Source organism: Jaculus jaculus, chromosome 5, assembly GCF_020740685.1.
Source record: "Jaculus jaculus isolate mJacJac1 chromosome 5, mJacJac1.mat.Y.cur, whole genome shotgun sequence".
In the NCBI taxonomy this organism is placed as follows: Eukaryota; Metazoa; Chordata; class Mammalia; order Rodentia; family Dipodidae; genus Jaculus; species Jaculus jaculus.
In genome coordinates, this window is record NC_059106.1 from 171962646 (window position 1) to 171981490 (window position 18845).

At 53.6% G+C, this 18845-nt stretch overlaps 2 protein-coding genes across 2 annotated transcripts in view; both read right to left on the reverse strand.

The window, feature by feature from the left end:
• Positions 1-470: 470 nt before the first annotated feature.
• Pwp2 (PWP2 small subunit processome component) lies at positions 471-13886 on the reverse strand. The gene is made up of 21 exons (XM_004669411.2): positions 13817-13886; positions 12291-12403; positions 11179-11273; positions 10889-10988; positions 10461-10604; positions 9756-9891; positions 9276-9505; positions 7876-8019; positions 7519-7589; positions 6812-6948; positions 6330-6478; positions 6079-6226; positions 5677-5827; positions 4946-5126; positions 4201-4348; positions 3494-3602; positions 2949-3014; positions 1975-2193; positions 1707-1857; positions 1527-1601; positions 471-935 (listed from the first exon to the last, which is right to left on the reverse strand). The coding sequence occupies exons 1-21, from the start codon at positions 13832-13834 to the stop codon at positions 764-766; spliced, it is 2757 nt and encodes a 918-aa protein (XP_004669468.2). The 5' UTR covers positions 13835-13886; the 3' UTR covers positions 471-763.
• A 2235-nt stretch (positions 13887-16121) lies between these two features.
• Positions 16122-18845, reverse strand: part of Trappc10 (trafficking protein particle complex subunit 10) — an 80576-nt gene continuing 77852 nt past the window's right edge. The window contains exons 22-23 of the mRNA XM_045149419.1: positions 17692-17886; positions 16122-17406 (exon numbers count right to left, since the gene is read on the reverse strand). Of these exons, the coding sequence (XP_045005354.1) occupies positions 17168-17406; positions 17692-17886 (434 nt within the window). The 3' untranslated portion in view covers positions 16122-17167. The remainder of the gene's footprint in view (positions 17407-17691; positions 17887-18845) is intronic.

The following is an 18845-nucleotide window of genomic DNA, read 5'->3' on the forward strand; positions in this document are numbered from 1 at the left end:
AAAATGAGAGGCTGTCAAGAGCCTAGCAGTGGAGGACCCCTAATGTGCCCTCCGATCGTTGAGGAACACTGCAGAAGAGGTATGATAAAGATGCAGGAGCCCCAGTGAGGGAAGGTGTACTCTGCATTATGTCCTTATGGAGATGGGTGCATTCTGACCCACCACCAAAACCTCACTGAGGACCACCTTCAGTAGAATGGGGCTAGGGAGAGGGGATGTGAGTAACCTGATGGGCATATGGCCAAACTGTAGTTTGTTGAAATAAATATAAAAGTTCTCAAAAAAAAAAAAAAAAACCCCACAAACTGGTCAAGTGTGGTGGTGCACACCTTTAACCCCAGCACTCAGGAGGCAGAGGTAGCAGGACTGCCATGAGTTTGAGGTCACCCTGAGACTACATAGTGAATTTCAGGTTAGCCTGGGCTAGAGTGAGACCCTACCTCAAAAAAAAAAAAATCACAAACTGATTAAAAAAAATATATACATTCATATATAAATAACTCTGACACAAAGTTTCCAAGTCCATACAGGTGAGACTGCCCACCACTTAGAACAGGCGTATGTAGGATGATCCACCAACATCCCGGGCATACCTGTGCCCATCATGACCACCGAGTCCTGGACACCCAGTCAGCTGACTGCCCTGACGGCGCCCGTGCAGTTCTCACAGGAGGCCTCTGCGGTAGCGCTGCGCATAGCATTCCGGCTGCTCCCCATTGTGGGCCCGAGGTGCTCGGTGCTCGGGGACCAGTGCGGCTGCACTCTACAGCAGCCCCCCGTCGTCTCCGTCCTCGGCTCTCCCGAGCAGGTGCAGACTGTCCTCATCAGACGCCTCTGCATCCGCCTCTGTCTCTAAAGGCTCCAGTGTGCGCTTCATGCCCCGCTGCTTGGACACTGCCAGCGCGTACTGAATGTTGTAGCGGTTCCAGTCACAGCTGTGGACACAGGGCACTGGGTCAGCGCGAGTGCCGAAGCCCGCCGCCCACGTACGTGGTGGACTGAGCTCGCTGCGCTTCTTCCCCTCCTGCCTCTGCCCACACAGCCTAGGCTCTGTTTAAGGAAGGAGGGCTCTGAAATCGGCAAGTGCAGACCACTAAACCACCCGACGCGGCAGAGGAGGTGTGCACTGTCCCAAGCGCTGCAGGCATATCTCAGTAGTGCCACCCCGAGGAAACCCACGTGCACAGGGCTCCTGCTTCAGGAACCCAGAGGTCCCTGTGGCTGGCTCCCGCTGCTCACACAAGCGACGCATACGCAAGTCCTCATCGACTACCTGTGCCTTTCCCGAGAACAAAGGGCTCGGACCACATGTCTCGGGCAGGTACCATCTTCAACAATCTAACTCGAGCAGGGACCGTTCCTTGAATTTCAGCCATACCCACAGGTGCACACCCCTACATCCCAGAGGACTAAGTTCTCCAACAGGCAGGAGAACGTGCACCTCCAAAACAAAACTTGCCCCACATCAGACCCCACAGAAAGCAACCCAGACACAGAACCCAGTACTCAAGCCCTGCGGCACATACAGCTTGGCCACGTCATCCAGGTGTCGCTGGAGGCCCTTCTGAAGGAACTGCACCACAGGCAGCAGCTGCCCTGCCCTGGAAAAGAGACACTGAGGTCAGCCACAGGGGGCCTCACACGCACCGCGCGCTCAGCTGACGGTAGCCCACCAGCAGCCGCGCCTGCGGGGGAGCCCGTTCTACCTGGACTTCAGCCTCTGTCCGTGTGACATGAGCAACTTCTGGGTCCACAGGAGGTAAAATTCCAGGTGCCTGGACACTTCAAAAGAAGAGGCCAGGAACTCGAGCACTTTCTCTACATACAGCTCAGGAAGAGAAGCACTGACCACCTCAACTGAAAAAGGAAGAAAAGGCAAGCGTACTATGCAAAGAACTCAGATTAATCAGAAAAAAATGGTGCACCATGGCCCCTCTGCATTTCCATAGGGTCCGGCCACTGGCCCTGGCTTACTCTCGCCCGGTGGCACTGCCTCCAGGGCCTCCTGCGCCAGCTTCCTCTCATTGAGCCGGAAGGCCATGAGGATAGCACGGGTGAACTCCTTCTGCCGAAGCGCCTCACGAATCCGCCCGGGGGTGATGCTCGTGTCTAACTCAAATGGGTCAAAGAGCATCTGGGCGTCCAGGGAGAAGACGAGCAGCCCCTCCGTGCTAGTGGCGGCCCAGCAGCGCCCTGCGCAGCGAACAGCAAAGGAGCTCTGTCAAAACTTAAAAGCCCACTTACTCCTTTTCAAAAAGGGAAAGGTCTGAAGACAATGCCATGGTGGGAACACTGACAGACTGCTGGCAGATGTGCACGGAGAGCCAGGGCACATGTCAGCCAGCACTCGGGTATCACTTGCTCTGCCCGTTCCAGGAGCCCGTGGGGCAGAGCTGCAGCTTTGCAGGCCACACAGACTGCTACAGACGCCTGGGTGTAGTCACAAACAAGACACAACAATGAAACAACACAGGAATGAGCATCATCAGCTAGCTGCAGAGTGTGCAATGTATAGACAGCTAGACCAAACCAAAGGATATGCCGGTCACCTTGTGTGAGCTGTCCACACTTTGCCCTGCCCACTCCAATCATGCTGCTGGCTTAACACCCTATATCTTGCTCTGCCAGGATAGGACACATGTTCTACCAGGCCCCTAAGGCCTAGTCAGACCCTCAAACACCCCTGAGATGTCGGGAGTAAGCCGGGAAAGTCACCATGGAAGGCTGAGGCGCAGAGGCAGCCTCCCGGGATGGTGCACGGGCCTGTAGCCCGTGACCTGAGCAGCTTCTGCTTCCACTGTGCTCAGCTTCTGGGGCAGGAGCTTCACAGCCGTCCACCTTGGGGTACAGCCAGCCATGTGGCTAGTGGGCTTCCTATTTACAGGGACCTTGTCCTAGGAAACAAAGACCAATGCCCACCAGGTCAGTGGCATAGTACCCCGGCTCACCAGTGGGAGAAAAGCGCAGTGATGTCACTCTAACTTCAGGTTTAAAGTGTCGCGAACTCATGTCACCTGAGGGGGGAGGGGGGAGAAAAAGAGGTTGCACTTCTGAACAGTTGTATTCTGGTGGCTCACCCTTCGACTCACTGTGCTGGTCACTAGGAGCCACTAAGAACAGCAGCCTCCTTGGCCCCTGCCAGAGTCTCAAGGAAGTAGGCCTTCCCTGTCACAGGTACTGTAGCCTCCATGGGGCTGGGCCTTGGTGCACAGGCCTGCAGCCACTCTAGCTTCAGGCTGGTGGATGCTCATCAAGGCAGCCCAACGCCCAAGGGCACTGGGACCCAGGAGGGCAGAGACCTCCTCCCCCCAAAGGGGCTGGGGGCCTAGACACTGCGCGGCTGGGTCTTCTCCAGGCACCTCAGCTTCTAGCAAAATGCCACAATGCAGAGCCACTGACTAAACTCTGCAGCCCAAGGACCAGAAGTGTCGCCCCGAAAAGTGCAGCCTGGGAGAAGGAGGAGGAGGAGGAGACACAGGAGATCTCTGTTTACCTTTCTTCACGCCTGGCAAGGGAATTGCAACACCATCCTCCTCCCCAGCATCTTGATCAATGAGCGCCAGGTTGCCAAACTCTGTCATCTTTCTTCGGTTCAGAAATTCCTGAAAGAGCAGATGCCACGGATGCTTTTCCCCCATCCCTCTCCTGCCCACGTATCACCAACAGTGGATAAACCCCAACTGTGTGTCGAATCAACTGGCACATGGGCCCTCCCATGGAACCTTCCTTTGGAGCCTGAAGCTGGTGAGGGAGGCACAGGAGCCTCACACGGACACTGAGCTGCACACAATAAATATGTGATAGAGCTCCCAGGTGGGACACCTGCGTGCCATAACTCCATGCCTGCTCAGAGGCTTCAGCAGTGACCTGAAGGACTTTCACCCCATGTCCCTGAGGAGACACAGTCTGAGGAGAGCCTGGGACACAGACTATGGTGAGCAAGAAGGGCAGGTACCTGCAGGATGGTGAGGGAAAAGCCCTCTTATGTTGGAGATGGGCAGATGGCCCAGGGTCTGGCAGAAATCTATACGAAGCCAGGACCTGCCTGTGCTCTCTTGTTTTGCTCCTTCCCTCAGAGGGCTTACCAAGCTAGTGCCCAGGCCTCCCACTCAGCCACAGCCCCTGTACTGACCTAAGCCTCACCAACCCAGGATCCACAGAACCAGAAGCCTCTCCTTCAGATCTGGACCTGCTACTCACCTCCATGGCATCAAGAGAGAAGTTGCAGGAGAGCTCAAACCTCTTCACCAGGATCTGCTCGCGGACATGGTAGAGGCATACGAACTTGGACATGCCCCCTGCCAGGATGTTCTGGCCGTCCGCAGAGTAGCACAGAGTGGTGAAGGCCCTGCGTGGAAAACAGGCTCTCTGAGCAGGACCTTCCGTGCGTGCGTGTGGCTTTCTTCAAAGGCTATCTTGAGAAGATTAGGACCTCACACCAAGAACCAAGAGGCAGACCCTCCCCTTACCAACATCCCGAGGCTCCCTGCCTAACCTCAGCAAGATGAGTACACCCGTGACACTAACAGGCACGTACCCATGTTCCCTCTTCATAGTGCCACCTGAGGGACCCAAGCAAGGCTGCCACGAGGCAGCCCAGAACTATGTGGCTCTAGATGTGACCACATGGACACCAAAAGCAGTTTTCCCACTGCAAGTCTACTGCAGAGCCCACTAGACACTAGTCTGAAAGCACTGTTTGGAAGTGAAGCTGGCCTTTGTACTGCACACACTCACAAAAACCCTACAGGGGCCCAAACACAACTTTCCTGTAGGGGCTCAGCCCCACCTCCACCCAGGGATCAGGCAGTCTCAGAAAGACAACTGTGCCCAAGGACAGGGCTGCAAACTCCCAGATCCAAGTTTCAGGTCAGCCCTGAGCCCACCCAGCAGACAAGCTGACAAAGGGGCCTGGGTCCTGCTCTGGCCATATTCTGATACGCACTTGCCCTTGGCCGAGTGTTTGGCTGTGATCTTGTCCAGCTCCTTCCTGCCCGTCTTGAGGTCATGCCTGCCCTCAATGGAGCCTGTCTGCACAGCATTCTCAGGGTCCCAGAAAGTTATCTGTGAATTCAGTGTGGCCACAGCTAGCTCCGCACCATCAGGCCGATAAGTCACAGCCAGGGCTACAGAGAAACAAACGTCAGGTCTAAGGAGCTCAGTGGCTCAGCAGACAGGCCAAGTCTGCATCCCAGAGATACGAGAGGTACACACGAAGCTCCTCCTGAGAGCAGCATCAACCCTGGATTTTCCTAGGGGGACACAAGGCAAGCCAGAGTACGTAGGACAGCGTAGGTCCGCAGTGCATGGTGTTGAGGCAGAGGCCAAGGCCAGAGTTGGGGTAGGAAAGGCATGCAGGCACAGCGCGTCATTCTTCTCCCAGGGCACACACGAAGGCGAGCTTAGTACTGGGCTGGCCAGGGCTGCAGAACTCGAGCCACATGCAGTATGCTAGGAGACTGAGCTGCCAGTTTGCTCTGACCAAGCCACCAACCTTGGGGACTACCACAAGCTGCTAGGTCTGGGTTTGGCACTGTTTTGCCTGCCCTGAGCTCACATCAAGCACACAATTAAGATTAAATTGGAGGGAGTGTCCAGAAGATCACAGCTGGGCAGAGGTAGAAACAGCATGACTCTGGTCCTGGTCCCTGTCTGTAGACCCCAGCCATAGCTCACCATCGGAGGTCAAGGCCAGGGTCTCTTTGGTCCTCCAACTATCAAACATGTCCCACAAGCGCACTGTCTTGTCCCAGGAGGCGCTGGCCAGGATGGACTTCATTGGGTTAAAACACAGACCGCTGATGGGCCCTTCGTGGCCAGATAACACCTACGGGGCAAAGGTTCAAAGGGAGGAAGGGCTAACGGCTCTGCAAGCAGCTCCGTGAAGGACGGAGCAGGAAAAGCAGGGCAGGCAAAGGCCTCCATACTCATGCGTTGGTATTTATTCCCAGGTGAAGTCCGACACCCTGCTCCACACCCAGGTTCCCAAGCCCCAACCAGGGCCATCTTCTTCCAAGGACAGGCAGCCTCACCCTAGCACCCTCCGAAACACAGCCCAGGGGATCATCTGGCTCTTACATCGAGAAGCCTGCCTGTCTGCATGGACCACACAAAGATCTCAAAAGAGTCCTGTGCCCCTGCAGAGACGATCTCCCCGCTCGAGTCAACGGCCACACAGGAGAACTGTGTGGGGCGTGGAGACGTGAAGGTGCGGAAGTTTCGGTACCTGCCAGGAGGAGAAGGCCGAGGTCGTCTCAGCCACCCGCAACGCACCACACCGCCTCGACAGACCACCTGCACACCAAGTGGAGCCCAGAAGAAACCCTCACCTGTGAAGGTCGAAGGCTCGCACAGTGCCATCCATAGACGAGGTGACGATGACATGGCCAGTGGCAGTGAATGTCACACCAGTGACCCCACTGGAATGCTCCGTGAAGGTGATGAAGCAGAAGCCACTGAGGGTGTTCCACACCTTGACCTGAGGCAGGAGTAAAGGCCGTGAATGCGGGGCGTGAGGCCACCCTACCCTTTGGGGCTCCTATCAACAGGGGTGGGTGATGGGTGTTCTAACTAAGGTTGTGTGTGGCGTGAGGCAGATCCAGCATGTGTCTACCACCTCAGATGTTGGCTGCTGGCACCATAAGCCCTGAGGGTCAGAAACAGGGACACTCAAGCCTCCCTCTCCAACCCCACTAAATGGTTAGTGTTTTCAAGGGTGCACAGGGTGGGGGCTGCTAAACCCAAGAACTCCAGGCTCCCCACCCACTGGGCCTGCCCACACAGTTCATCCTGACAGAGCCTCAGTGCCCACCTTGCCATCGTCCCCACCAGTGACGATATACTGCCCGTCAGGGGAGTAGGCCAACGACACCATGCTGTTGAAGTGACCCTGCTGCTTGAGCACGTAGGACTCGCTCTGCCACTCCCACACCAGCAGCTGGCCCAGGCCTACGGGCAGAAGGAAGCTGAGGTACAATTTGAATACCTACCCATAGGCCCAGAGGGTGCAACCTATGCTCAGCAAAGGACAGGGACCCCCTGACTGTTCCTGAAAAGTGGAGTTAGCTAGGGCTAGGCCTCGCTTGAGCCACCCACTGCTGCTGAGGGCCCAGGGCATGAGGAGCACCACCCCTCTCCACAGCCCCACAGAGCAGATGGCTGCATCCAGCCTAGGTCCAGGACTGCGTGGGCAGGATAACTGCAACAGGCCGCCAGAGACTGAGGCCAAGGCCAACTCAAGAAGGAAACTTCAAGCAAGAAAGCTTGACGTTTACTGTGACTTCCAGAATCTCCTGCTGCATACAGTACCACAGAGCTGTTCTGGTCCTGCTCAGAATAGGCTAAGGGAAGTCCCTCTATTGGGAAGCCACAGTAAAGGAACCTGGTGGCCCTGCAGCTAGTAGATCATTAGTGGGCTTCAGGGTGTCCACTTTGGCTTCCTCCAGCCCTCTGCCTAAGGTGTGCCCTCAGGTGGGCCTCTGACTGGAAGTTTCCTTTCAATAGGGCAGGTAAACAAACCTGAGCAGCCAAAGGCGATCCAGTCCCCGGAGCTGTTGATGGCGACCGAATTGACCCTCTGATCTGAGATGCTGAGCAGAAAAGGGCATGGCAGTTGAGCAGGAGTGGCCAGTCCACCCAAAGCTCCACTCCCTTCCCCTAGTAGTGTTCTGGACCAAAGTCACTTGTGCAATTGGCAGCGTAATTTCCTGCACGTTGGTAAGATGAAGAACAGGACAGACAGCAGCAATGCCACAGCTCCCCTGACCACAGCCTGGGGCTGAGCACAGACGGGGCCCACGGGCTGCCGGGTAGCCAGCTGAGAGTCTACCTAGCCTGAGGTCTCCTACTGAGTGCACTCCAGCAAGCAGAACTCACCTCAGGGAGTGGATGAGGTTGAACTCTGGGAGCTCGTGCAGATGAAAGATTCCAGAAGCAAAACCAGTGACTAAGAGATGAGTCTTCTTGTGAAATGCGGCAGCCGTCAAGTTGTTAAAATCCCCTTCTTCATTGAAGAAGTGCCTAAGTGGGCAGGCAGCACAGTGGGAAGACAGGGAGTCAAGGCCCGTTCCACCCCAACCTCAGGACCCACAGCACCCTGCAGGGCCTCCACTCCTCGCCTCTGGAGCCAGAGGACGCCTTTGTGCAGAAGCTCAGCCCAACTGCCTGCACTTCTCCCTCCTCTCAGGGGTCCCATTCACACAGGAAGGTGACCCTGGCACCCCACCTTAAATGTGGTGACTCAGACCTGCCTTAAGATGTTTTCACGGCAAAGTCCGTAAGACAACTATGGCGGCCACGGGTGGGTGCCTGCCTGCAGTTCTGCCCAATGGGTACTCGCCAAGTCCCCCAGCACAGCATCCAGAAGCTCCAGCTACCATGGCCTCTCCCCAGGGTCCTGCCCTCTACCCTTGGCACTGGCTCTCATCCAAAGGCAGAGGTTCTCCAGACAGCTTATCAGGACACCAGTCCTTCACCTACAGCACCACCACACTGCCCACATGGCTGCACAACCACTGCACAGCTCTCCTCAGCTGGAAGCCAGGAGATATGTTTCCAGCACCAAGGCCAAGCCCCGTACACAGTGGATGCAGTAACTGCTGAGGGAAAGGCCCAGACTACAACAGTCATAAATAAGAGGGCAGGCTACAGCTAGCCATAGCCCTGATCCTGTTCTCAATGCAGACAGGGGCTGACCTGTGGCATCCTGACTCCAGGACAGCCTCTCAACTGGTCCAAGCTTGGAAAGGAGCTTTAATGAGTGGCTAAGGCCAGGGCTCAACCCTCCTAGAGTCTATGGGGTCAATCAAAGCAGATGGGGGCACGGGAAGCCACTCAATCTGGTACTTGAGAGCAGCCAGCACCGAAGCTAGCAGGAGCCACAGCTCCTGCCTCACACCCATGAGGGCTGTCATTCACACTCATGTTCATCCTTGTGTCTCCCTCCACCTGTACGCAGAGAGTACACCGATGTCTCCTTTGCTGGGGGAATCTCACCCACGCTGCTTACCACTGAGCCCAACTGCCTAGCCTACCCCAGGCCTGCCTCCCTTCCTTGATCCCGACACCCATGCCCTGCCCTACAGGAGAGACAACTTGGGCCCCTGAGGCAGCAGCAGGTCCTCTAGGCTCTGGGGCAGGATCTCACACCTAGCAAGTCAGGACTTCAATCCAGGCCCATAGTTACCAGGGCCTGTTTTCTAGACCTCCAGACTGTCTTCCACAGTCCCCAAATCACAAGAGTAGCACAACCTGGACACTCAGCCCTGGTGACCTACTTAGCCACCCGCGAGTACTTCACTTTTCCCTTCTTCTCCTGCTCGGCTGGGGTGGCCTTCCCCCGGATGGTGGTCTCTCGTTCACTCTCCTCTTCCTCCTCCTCCTCTTCCTCCTCCTCCCGCTGTAGCAGGTCAGCCTTCCAACCTGTGGGGGCCTTCAGCCTCAGGTCCTCAGGGCGTGTGTCACACTGCCACACACACAGGGCTCCATCCTGGCTGAGCGAGTACAGCTGCAAGAGACGCACCGGGGCTGGACGTGGACCACCCAGCCACCCTGCGCCCCAGACCTGCAATCAGAAGCCTTCAACTTGGGTGTTGGATGCCAGCTGCACTAAAGGCCTGACCTAGGCAGAATGGCCAGCGCTAGTCCTGAAAGATCCCTCGGCAACCTAGGAGCAGCTCCACAGAGGCTGAGAGGGGACCTGGGCTAGTCCCCCTCCACTAGCAATGCTAGACATGAACATCAGGCATGAGACTTACATCCAGGCTGTTGGACTCAAAGAAGCAGGACACAATGGCATCTTTGTGTCCCCCCAGAGAGTAGTAGATGAGATTGTCCCAACGCTCTGCTCCAAACACCCAGGTGGACATGTCTTTACTTCCAACCACAAAGCACCTGGAAGAGAGACAGTAATTCAGGACTCGCAACAGTGCTGTTGCCCTTGAGGACTCCATGGCAACACAGTGTTACCTCTCTCTGAAAGGAGCGATGAGACCACTGATCCCTATGAAGGGCTCAGCCCCTGACAATGGTCCCTTCTTATGCTCTAGATGCAGCCCAAGACCCCAATGCAAACACATTCTGTTAACCATACGCAGAGTCAAATATGGGATGTCAGCATGGAGAGGAAACATGGGCTGGCCACAGGTGGCATGGTACAAAGCAGGGCAAGACAGAAACTCTATCACAGACTCCTCTGGATGGGAACAATCACAGATGTGGCTCAGCTACAACCTGAGCCTCAGTAGCTCGTCAGTTCCTGACAGCACAGCTGGCTTGGGCTTTGTGACAAGATGAATGGGGAAAGGAATGGCGTGGAGGTGACCTAGAGCCAGCTGCTCAGTCCTGCTACTGTGGGCTATACCTAGCCACAAGTGGGGCTCATGGGACATTTCAAAATGCAGCCTCATAAAGAAACCACTTTCTCCAAGGGGATATGACCCAAAGTCCCTCCCCAGTCTCACTTGGAGTCATCTGTCCAGTCAATGCATGTGGTCTCATCATATGGCCCAAAGTAGGTTTTGTCCAGAACAAATGCGTTGAATTCTCGCTTCTTCCCAGGGGCATGGTACATCTGAGCGATATTGCCCTTAGTGACTACGAACTTCCTGCAGGAGGAGTAAGAGCCCAGGCATTACTTGGGACCAACAATCAGAGACCACTTTTGCCATGTCAAGACACAGCTTGCCCTCTGCACAGCCCTTCTCTTGCAGGACAGAGGGTGAAGGACAGTGCAGGAGGCCAGAGATAAAAGAGGCACTTAGGGTCCCTGAAACAGCACTTAGCCTGTTCCTGAAAGATCACAACTGCCAGGGGACAGCCTCGTGCTCGGATGGCACGCCAAGCTGCAGGGAAGGAAGCAGGCAGCTGGTCTGGAGATGGGCGCCCTTACCTGCCATCAGGAGAGAAGGAGATGCTGTGCACGGCGCCCTTGAAGTGGAACTGGTGCAGCACGGACCTGCACACCAGGCTGACCAGCAGCGCAGCGCCCCCTACAAAAGGCCAGAGTGGGACTCTGCAGCCTCCAGGGAACCCAGTCCCAGACGGAGCACCCAGGAAGGCGTTACACTAGTCCACTCGGGAACCCGAGCATTTGGCTCCATGCAATGGCACAGGCCAATGCCACAGGCACACACAGCACAGAAGACAGAGAGCCACCCCAGTCCCTTGCTGAGCTATTACCTTCATCAACAAGGATGGCAAGGCGACCATCTGGTGACAGCCCCACACACTTGATGTTATACTTAGTGGCCAAGGGCAATGTGTCAGATCTGTTGCTGAGGAAGACAAAAACCACAGTTCCTAGTAAGGTTTGTGTCATCAGACAAGGGAGACAGGACCTGCCCTGGATTAGCAGTCAACCCCTTGCACCAGAATCCACCCCTTTGCCTGCTAGGTAAAGCTGGCACTGGGCCTTCTGGTGAGAGAAAAACATTCCTTAGAAGCTGTATTTTATTTATTGAGGGAAGTACAGAACCAGGAAAGGAGAATGACAGCCTATGTGGTGGGCCTGGAAAACCCATGGAAAGGACAGAAAAGAAGGTTTGAAGAGCTTCTGCCATGTGGAGTAAGGGCTGGGCGGGGGGTTCTCCCCTCGGTTCCGCCACTCTAGAGAGCCGCCTGTGAAGTGCTGTTTAAACAAGGGGCAATCGTTCTCACAAGTGGACAGCTAACCCTACTGGACCCTGTGATGTGCTGCTGCCTCACCCTGCAGACAGTACAACAAAGACCCAGGACCACCCAGCTGGACCGGCAGAACAAGACAGAAACGGAGGCTGCAGGGGTCAGCCCACAGCCTTCCCAACAATCCTGGGAAGAAGGTGAGTTCTTCCCAACAGGGCAGGAAGGGAGCTAGGTGTGTGTTAGCAGCACACAGAGCTAAGCATGAGCCCAAACTGATTCACCTGCTTAGCTGGCTGTTCAAGGCCTACTTATCTTGACAGGGAAGCCAGGCAACCACACCAGGGTTCCTAAGCAAGGCCCAGAGTGCCTTCAACTCCTCACATTACCTACACAAGGGTCCTTGGATAGTGACCACTGAGTCACACTGCCTATCCACCACCACCTCCACAGTAGAGGCATGCTCCCTTCCAGGTAAAAGATGAATACATGAGGTTTTCCTTTAAGGGCAACATCAGCCTCCGAATCATGCAAGGACCAACTAAGACTGAAATAAGGGACCGGGAACTGGGTGGACAACACCATTATTGACCCGTGAGGGCCCAGGTGACCCACATGTAGGGCCCACACGCAGGCTACAGTTACCTTTGGTAGCACTGCTTCAGCGAACTTACTTCTTAAGATCAAACACAGTCACTCTATTCCCCACAGGGCTGATAACAGAATTTCCATCACAGGTGAAATTTAGGTTTCCACGCCGATAAACTGTACCCAGCAAATTGGAGAACTGGAAATGGGGGGGAAAAAGGAGGCCGTCTTAACAGATAGAAAGTCTTAATCCAGGTGTGGTGTCACACGCCTTTAATCCCAGCACTTGGGAGGCAGAGGTAGGAGGAGCTTTGTGAGTGAGGCCAGCCTGAGACTACAGTGAGTGACAGGTCAGACAGGACCAGAGGCCCCATTTTAGGGTGTGTGTGTGGGTAAGTCTTGCAGACTGGGGAGGTGGCTCAGAGGTAAGCAGTATCTGCTTGCAAAGTTTGCTGGCCCAGGTTCGATTCTCCAGTAAAGCCAGACCACAAAAAGTGGTGCCTGCATCTGTAGTTTGTTACTATCTTCTTTCAGGGCAGGAGAAGAAAGGATCCCAAGGTTCCCATAAAGGGGTGAAATCCTCCCAAGATAGGAGGCGTTTACAGGTGCAGAAGAGCACAACACCCAAGTTTCAACAAGAGACCAGCAGGGCTCTAGAACAGCTGGGGTTCAGTGTATCCCATACAGTGCTGTGTGCCAGTATTCTGGCTAGTCTTTTATCAAAAACAAGGCAGGGCTGGAGAGATGTCTCAGTGGTTAAAGCTCTTGCTTGCAAAGCTTATTCCCCAGTAAACTCGTAAAGCCAGATGAAGTGGTGCACATGCGTTTTGAGTCAGTTTGCGGCGGCTGGAAGCCCTGGCACGCCCCCTTTCTCTTTCTGCTTGCAAATAAATAACTAAGCGTTAAAAAAAAAAAAATAAAGCGGGGCTGGAGAGATGGCTTAGCGGTTAAGACATTTGCCTGCAAAGCCAAAGGACCCAGGTTTGATTCCCCAAGACCCACGTAAGCCAGATGCATGCACCAGGAAAGTTCGTCTGCAGCGGCTGGAGGCCCTGGCATACTCATTTTCCCTCTTTCTCCCATAAATAAATAAAAACAAGGTATTTTAAAAGGCGATGTCAGGCTTGCACCCGTGTACCGTACGGTCTACGTCCAACAGGTGGAAAAATGGCAAGTCGTTAAATCAGGCTGCGAGCTCCCAAGACGCCAGCCAGGCCGGGGCCTGGGGTTGTGGGCGGACAGAGAACCCCGCGCTAGGCTGCCAAGCCCAGGGGCCGTCCTGTTTTGAGTGCTCTAATGACAGGTGAAGCGTAGTCGGGGGCGGGATGCAGCTTCCGATTTGGTGTCGGGGATACCAGGGAGGTCTTCCAGCGGCCGCGCCTGTGCTCCGCCTGGCTGGGCGGCGCGCGAGTCGGGGTGCCGGCGTCCCGCACAGCTCGTGCAGCGGGCTGGGGCTCGAGGCCCCGGCCCACAGGAAGGACGGCTTTCGAGCGCAGTGGGAGCGACATGCCCCCGGGCGGCCACCCACCAGCGCTTCCAGCAGCCGCCGCTCCCCCCCGTCGGGGCCCCGGCCCGGGCCCCAGCTCCCCGCGCGGCCAAGCGCAGCACTCACCCGGTAGGCGAACTTCATCGCGGCTGCCACACGTGCACGCTGCTGCCCGCGCCCGCTTCCGGAGTCGGCGGAGGGCCGACCACTTCCGGGGCGGCCGCGCGCACAGCTTCCGGGGAAGCAGCCCCGCCCACCCGCCGGGCACTGGGCCGCCGGCATTGCGCAGGCGCGGGCGGGAAACCCTCCCTTGGAGACCCTTGAACCTAGAGGACGGCCACCGGAGGAAAGCCCTGGGAGCGCGGCGGTGTTGCTGTGGCAACAGCGTAGGGAATTAGGAAAATAACTCTGACACCCGATTTTCACACCATGCCATCCTTCGCCAAAGAACCCAGTTCAAACAGCAGTTTCTTCTTAAAATGTGTATTTTCAGAATTTTAATGCTTACATTTTAAACAATCGATACAGTCGGTTTTAGTCTAACGTTATATTACATAATTGTGTGAAAGATTTTCCGTAGTAAATCATGAAAATGGAATCAACACTTGCAGTATTAAGGTCAACTTGACACCTTTACTTGTCAGAGTCCCACCAAACAATCATGAGTAAATTTGGAGAAGGGCTTTTCACGAAAAATAAAATTAAAGGTAAACACAGATCAGCTTAGTTTTTGTAAAAAGTAGTGTCACTCTGCATTATACAAACTTGGCATGGTTGCTTTCATTTTAAAATTTCAGGGGCTGGAAAGATGGCTTAGCGGTTAAGGCGCTTAGCTGCAAAGCCAAAGGCCCTCCAATCGATTCCCCAGGACCCACATAAAGCCAGATGCACAAGGGGGCGCATGCATCTGGAGTTCATTTGCAGTGGCTGGAAGCCCTGGCACGCCCATTCTTTCTCTCCCTCTACCTCTTTCCCTCACTTAAATAAATAAAAATAAAAATAAATTCATCATTTTAGCTGGGTGTGGTAGTGCACTCGGGAGGCAGAAGTAGGAGGAATGCCATGAGTTCGAGACTACATAGTGAATTTCAGGTTAGCCTGGGCTACAGAGAGACCCTATCTCAAAAAAAATCATCACTTTAAGTACTAAATGAAGAAAATCTTAGTACTCTCTCTACTCTTGAGACTGCTATCAACTAAGGACTTTGAGGAATCTGACGCAGACCAGGCTGTGCTGACAATGGCACTGTAGGTGGAAGTCATTTCAGATTAAACACAACTCCCATATTAGAACCAGAGTTTTAATTCCCATTCACAGGGTAGCCCATGAAATTCACAAAAATGATAGCTGACTTTCTTTACCATTTGCTCATATTTATGTGCAATACAGGGTGTCTGCAAAGCAGCTGTGTGTCTGCTTTTGAGACACATTCCATACTCGGCTTCACAACTGGCCACATGTGTACGTCTTCATCCACCACCCTGTCTCCACTACACAGCCTTACAAGCCAGACTTCTAACAACTTGTAGGACGAACACTAAGAAACAAGGATGGCTTTAACTTTTGAGTGACATTCTCCTGTCTTTAAAAAAAAAGGGCAGAGGCACTCACTTAGTTTGCAAAAAATTTTCCAATTCATGTGTGACAAAAACCTGTAACAGACTTGATGCCATTCAATTTCCAGACAGTAAGAAACGACCATAAACATTCTGGGTTTCCCTTTTGTTTAGAAAGGTTCATTCACAGAGAACTCAAGCAAGCACCTTTAACTGCTGAGCCACCCCTTGAATCCCAAGAACTCAGGAATAAGACAATGGAGGAGAGTCCACTCAGCTGTAAGGCCGACAACACAGGGTGCAGGGTTTTCTGACAGGATCAAGTCTCAAAGACCTTTTATCCATGAGCTTGGCAGGTCTGCAGGGCAATCACCAAGTTTTACAACAGACTTCAGTGACCTGTCAACTTTCATTAAGCATGAAATTCTAACTCACCTAACTAGTTTGCCCCAAGTTTATTAAACTACACATAAGAAAGGAAAATTTCAGAAAAGTTTAAATACACGAATATCTCTTCTTTGCACATTACTCCAATTGCTACAAATGAAGATATGGGGGGGGGGATATCACTTTATTTACTGATTGTGTTGAAAGCCAAAACAGAGCACTGAGATTGGCTGCTGGGTTACCCCAGCTTCTATTAATGCTGCTATCTCCCCATGCACAGCCACCAGCTCAGTGCCGGGGGTTGGCCTGTGCCGATGTGGAGGGTGATGAGGAGGGTGATGAAGAGGGCTCCTTTCTCTCCTGGCTCTGCATCTGGATTTCTCATGGAAGCCCCGCCCTCTGTGGACACATCCACATCAGCCCAAGTTCAAACACACCATGGCATTGAATTTAAAACACTGTTTCAATATGTACAAAAATACATTGCTTTGGAGAGCTGAAAATGTTTAATACATACAACAAATATTTACAAGCTGGGACTTTCACACCAGTAAAAACAAACACACATTTATTTTGTCCTTGATTTTTTTTTTTGGTGCAACTTATAATAAACATTACATCAGTTAGTCTTTACTTTTAAAAATAATAAATCAACCATATATACAATTAAATTTACAACCAAAAGTAAATGAACCCGTTGGTGCGGTATGACTGCAACCACGTGGACTGGCAGAGGTTCCTCTAGGCCCTGAGTCCTTCCCTACCAGACCGGAGTACACAAGGCCCCTCTGATATTCCTTCTGATGGAGCAACTCGACGTCTAAGACTTAAGGTGCAAAAGATGTTGATTATATAGCTACAGTTATATAAGCAGACTTTAAAGTGAGAGAAAACATATTCACCCCCACATATGACAATTAAAATAAATATATATTTAATTCCAAGTGCATATGATAATCAACCAACATTTAGGGGAATCAGAGATCCAGAACATTTTTCCTAAGCCGTCTCCACTCTGAGCTTCTAGCTGTTCTCAAGTACCTTTCACACGGCTCCTGCAGGTGGCCCTCACAGTCTGCCAGGCTTCCCAAGGCACAGAAGGGGTAATGCTCCCTCCCGCCCCCACTCCCAGGCCCACAGTTCTTTGGGTCCAGGAAATGGGCAGCCATGTGACCAGAAGGACACACAGTGTCTACCGACAGGCAAAAGGAAGTGCACGCAAAGCCAGCAGAGGGGAGGCTGCAGGGTGGAGCCCAAGGGTGACAGCCTTGAAGAGCAGTAAGGAGGGCGGGTGGAAGGGAGGGAAGCTAGGGACACCAGGACGGGGAGGAGAAAATAACAAATTCTGCCACAGACAACATGAGGTGACGTTTACTCCACGGAGCAGCTGAAGGACTCTGTTCTCTGTTGTTTCCATGGACAGCAGGACCACCAGAGTCTGGTTATAGCTAGCATGTTACCACAGACAACGATCCAGCCACAATCCCTAAAGTGCACTCAGCCACTTTGTGGCATCCTCTGCCCATGGCATTTTCAGGTCACACTGACTTCTAGGACATGGTCATCTTGGCTGGGAACGACCAGGACTTGCATGCCAGTGCTGGAGTTGAAGACCTGGCCGGTGGGCAGAGCCTGCAGGCGGGGCATGGGCAAACCTTTGTGCTCACTGCTGGTGGCCGAGTGTATGCTGCCTCTGCTCCGCACACTGCTGCAGTCCAGCTGGTCGTCCACGTGCTTGTCAACGGACAGGCTGTCGTTCTCTATCCAGCTGTCTGCAGAACACACAGGAAACCAGACTAAGCCCTTTCCACTAGCCTGGGGTCGGGCACAGAACAGTCATGTCTACATCTGAGTCTGGGCATAATAAATTCTTGATTTTAAGCACATTTTATGTTGACAGTTTAGCATGTGTGTGGGGGGATAAGGCTGTTCTAGGACACTTGGCAGGCTCAGGCAATAAATGCACTGACTTCGGACACCTTCATCTTACAATGGGTTAGCTGGGACGCGACCCACTCCACGCAGAGGAGCATCTGCCCTTTATGAAAAGCTCTTACCAGCGTCCAGTTGGGAAGCATGTGCCGAGTGGTGGGGAAGGTACTTAAACAGCCGGACATCGGGCAAGGGGAGGTAGCCCGCGAAGAGAGGCATGACTTCCATGTGGACTCTGTGGGTGGCCTGGGCAGCAACAGGCATAGAGATGACACCACAGCTCTTCCCACACACTGCCCAGTTGCTGCTGTTGTCCACAACTGAAAGAAGGACAGGCTGTTTATATGCAGCAAAGCAAGACCATCCCTCTCCCTCCCTCACACTCGGCAATGGAGCGAGAGCCCACCACAAAGCACAAGCACACGTGTGAGCTGAATCTTTCAGTGACACACACTCACACACCTCTTAAAGTGCAGACCAAGGCATACAAAACCAAAAAATAAAAACTAAGGCACGTCATTTCCTTTAGTGCAGTCCTCAAGTAGCTCTAGTTTAGACCGGATCACGTTAGAGGCAGACAGAAAGCACTTCCCCCTGAACCCAAGCATGGTAAGACTAGGGGAGCAGGCCCGTCAGTAAGTGGCAGCATTAAGACCAAGGCTGTGCTGCACTGTGCTGTGGGTACAATGCTCCCACAGGCTCTTGGGTGGAAAGCTTGGCCCCAGCTGATGGCACTACTGAAAACTGGCTGGATTACCAGGGTGCTAACTTCATCAGTGGGTTAATACAGGGATGAGTTAAGGGGTGTCTTTAAGGATAGATGTCTTGACCTCAGCCACTTTCTCCATCACACCCCTATCACCAAGATACCTCTTCCATGCCTTGGGTTGAAAGCACCAGAGCCTGCTGGTCATGGGTGGAACCCTCGAGACCATAAGACAAAGGAAAGCCTCCTTCACACACACCTAGCTCACAGGTGAAGCTTGTCACAGTGAAGAAAGCTGATGGGCTCTGTCTGGCTCCTGGCCCTGCCCATGCCCCTGCCCTTGTCAAACCCAGATATGTCCACCTCATGTAGTAAGAAGAAGGCCACTGGCCCTACTGATACTTCTCAGGGATGTAAACAGAAGGTACACACACAGCTTTCAGGACCAGCCAGGGACACGGTGGAGTCTCACAGTGGCAGCTGTTACGGTGACAATGATTCTAAAAATACATCAACTGACCAGTGCAGTCAGAACACCTGGCTGGCTCTCAAGTGGACCTTGTTTAGGGAAGC

What these genes read in the sequence shown, in the direction of transcription:
- Pwp2 (XM_004669411.2), bottom strand. An exon ending in AACCTCATCCACTCCCTGAG is followed by an intron (nt 7,590 to 7,875) that starts GTGAGTTCTGCT and finishes TTTTCTGCTCAG; the next exon opens with CATCTCAGATCAGAGGGTCA. An exon ending in CTGGTGGGGACGATGGCAAG is followed by an intron (nt 6,479 to 6,811) that starts GTGGGCACTGAG and finishes CTCCTGCCTCAG; the next exon opens with GTCAAGGTGTGGAACACCCT.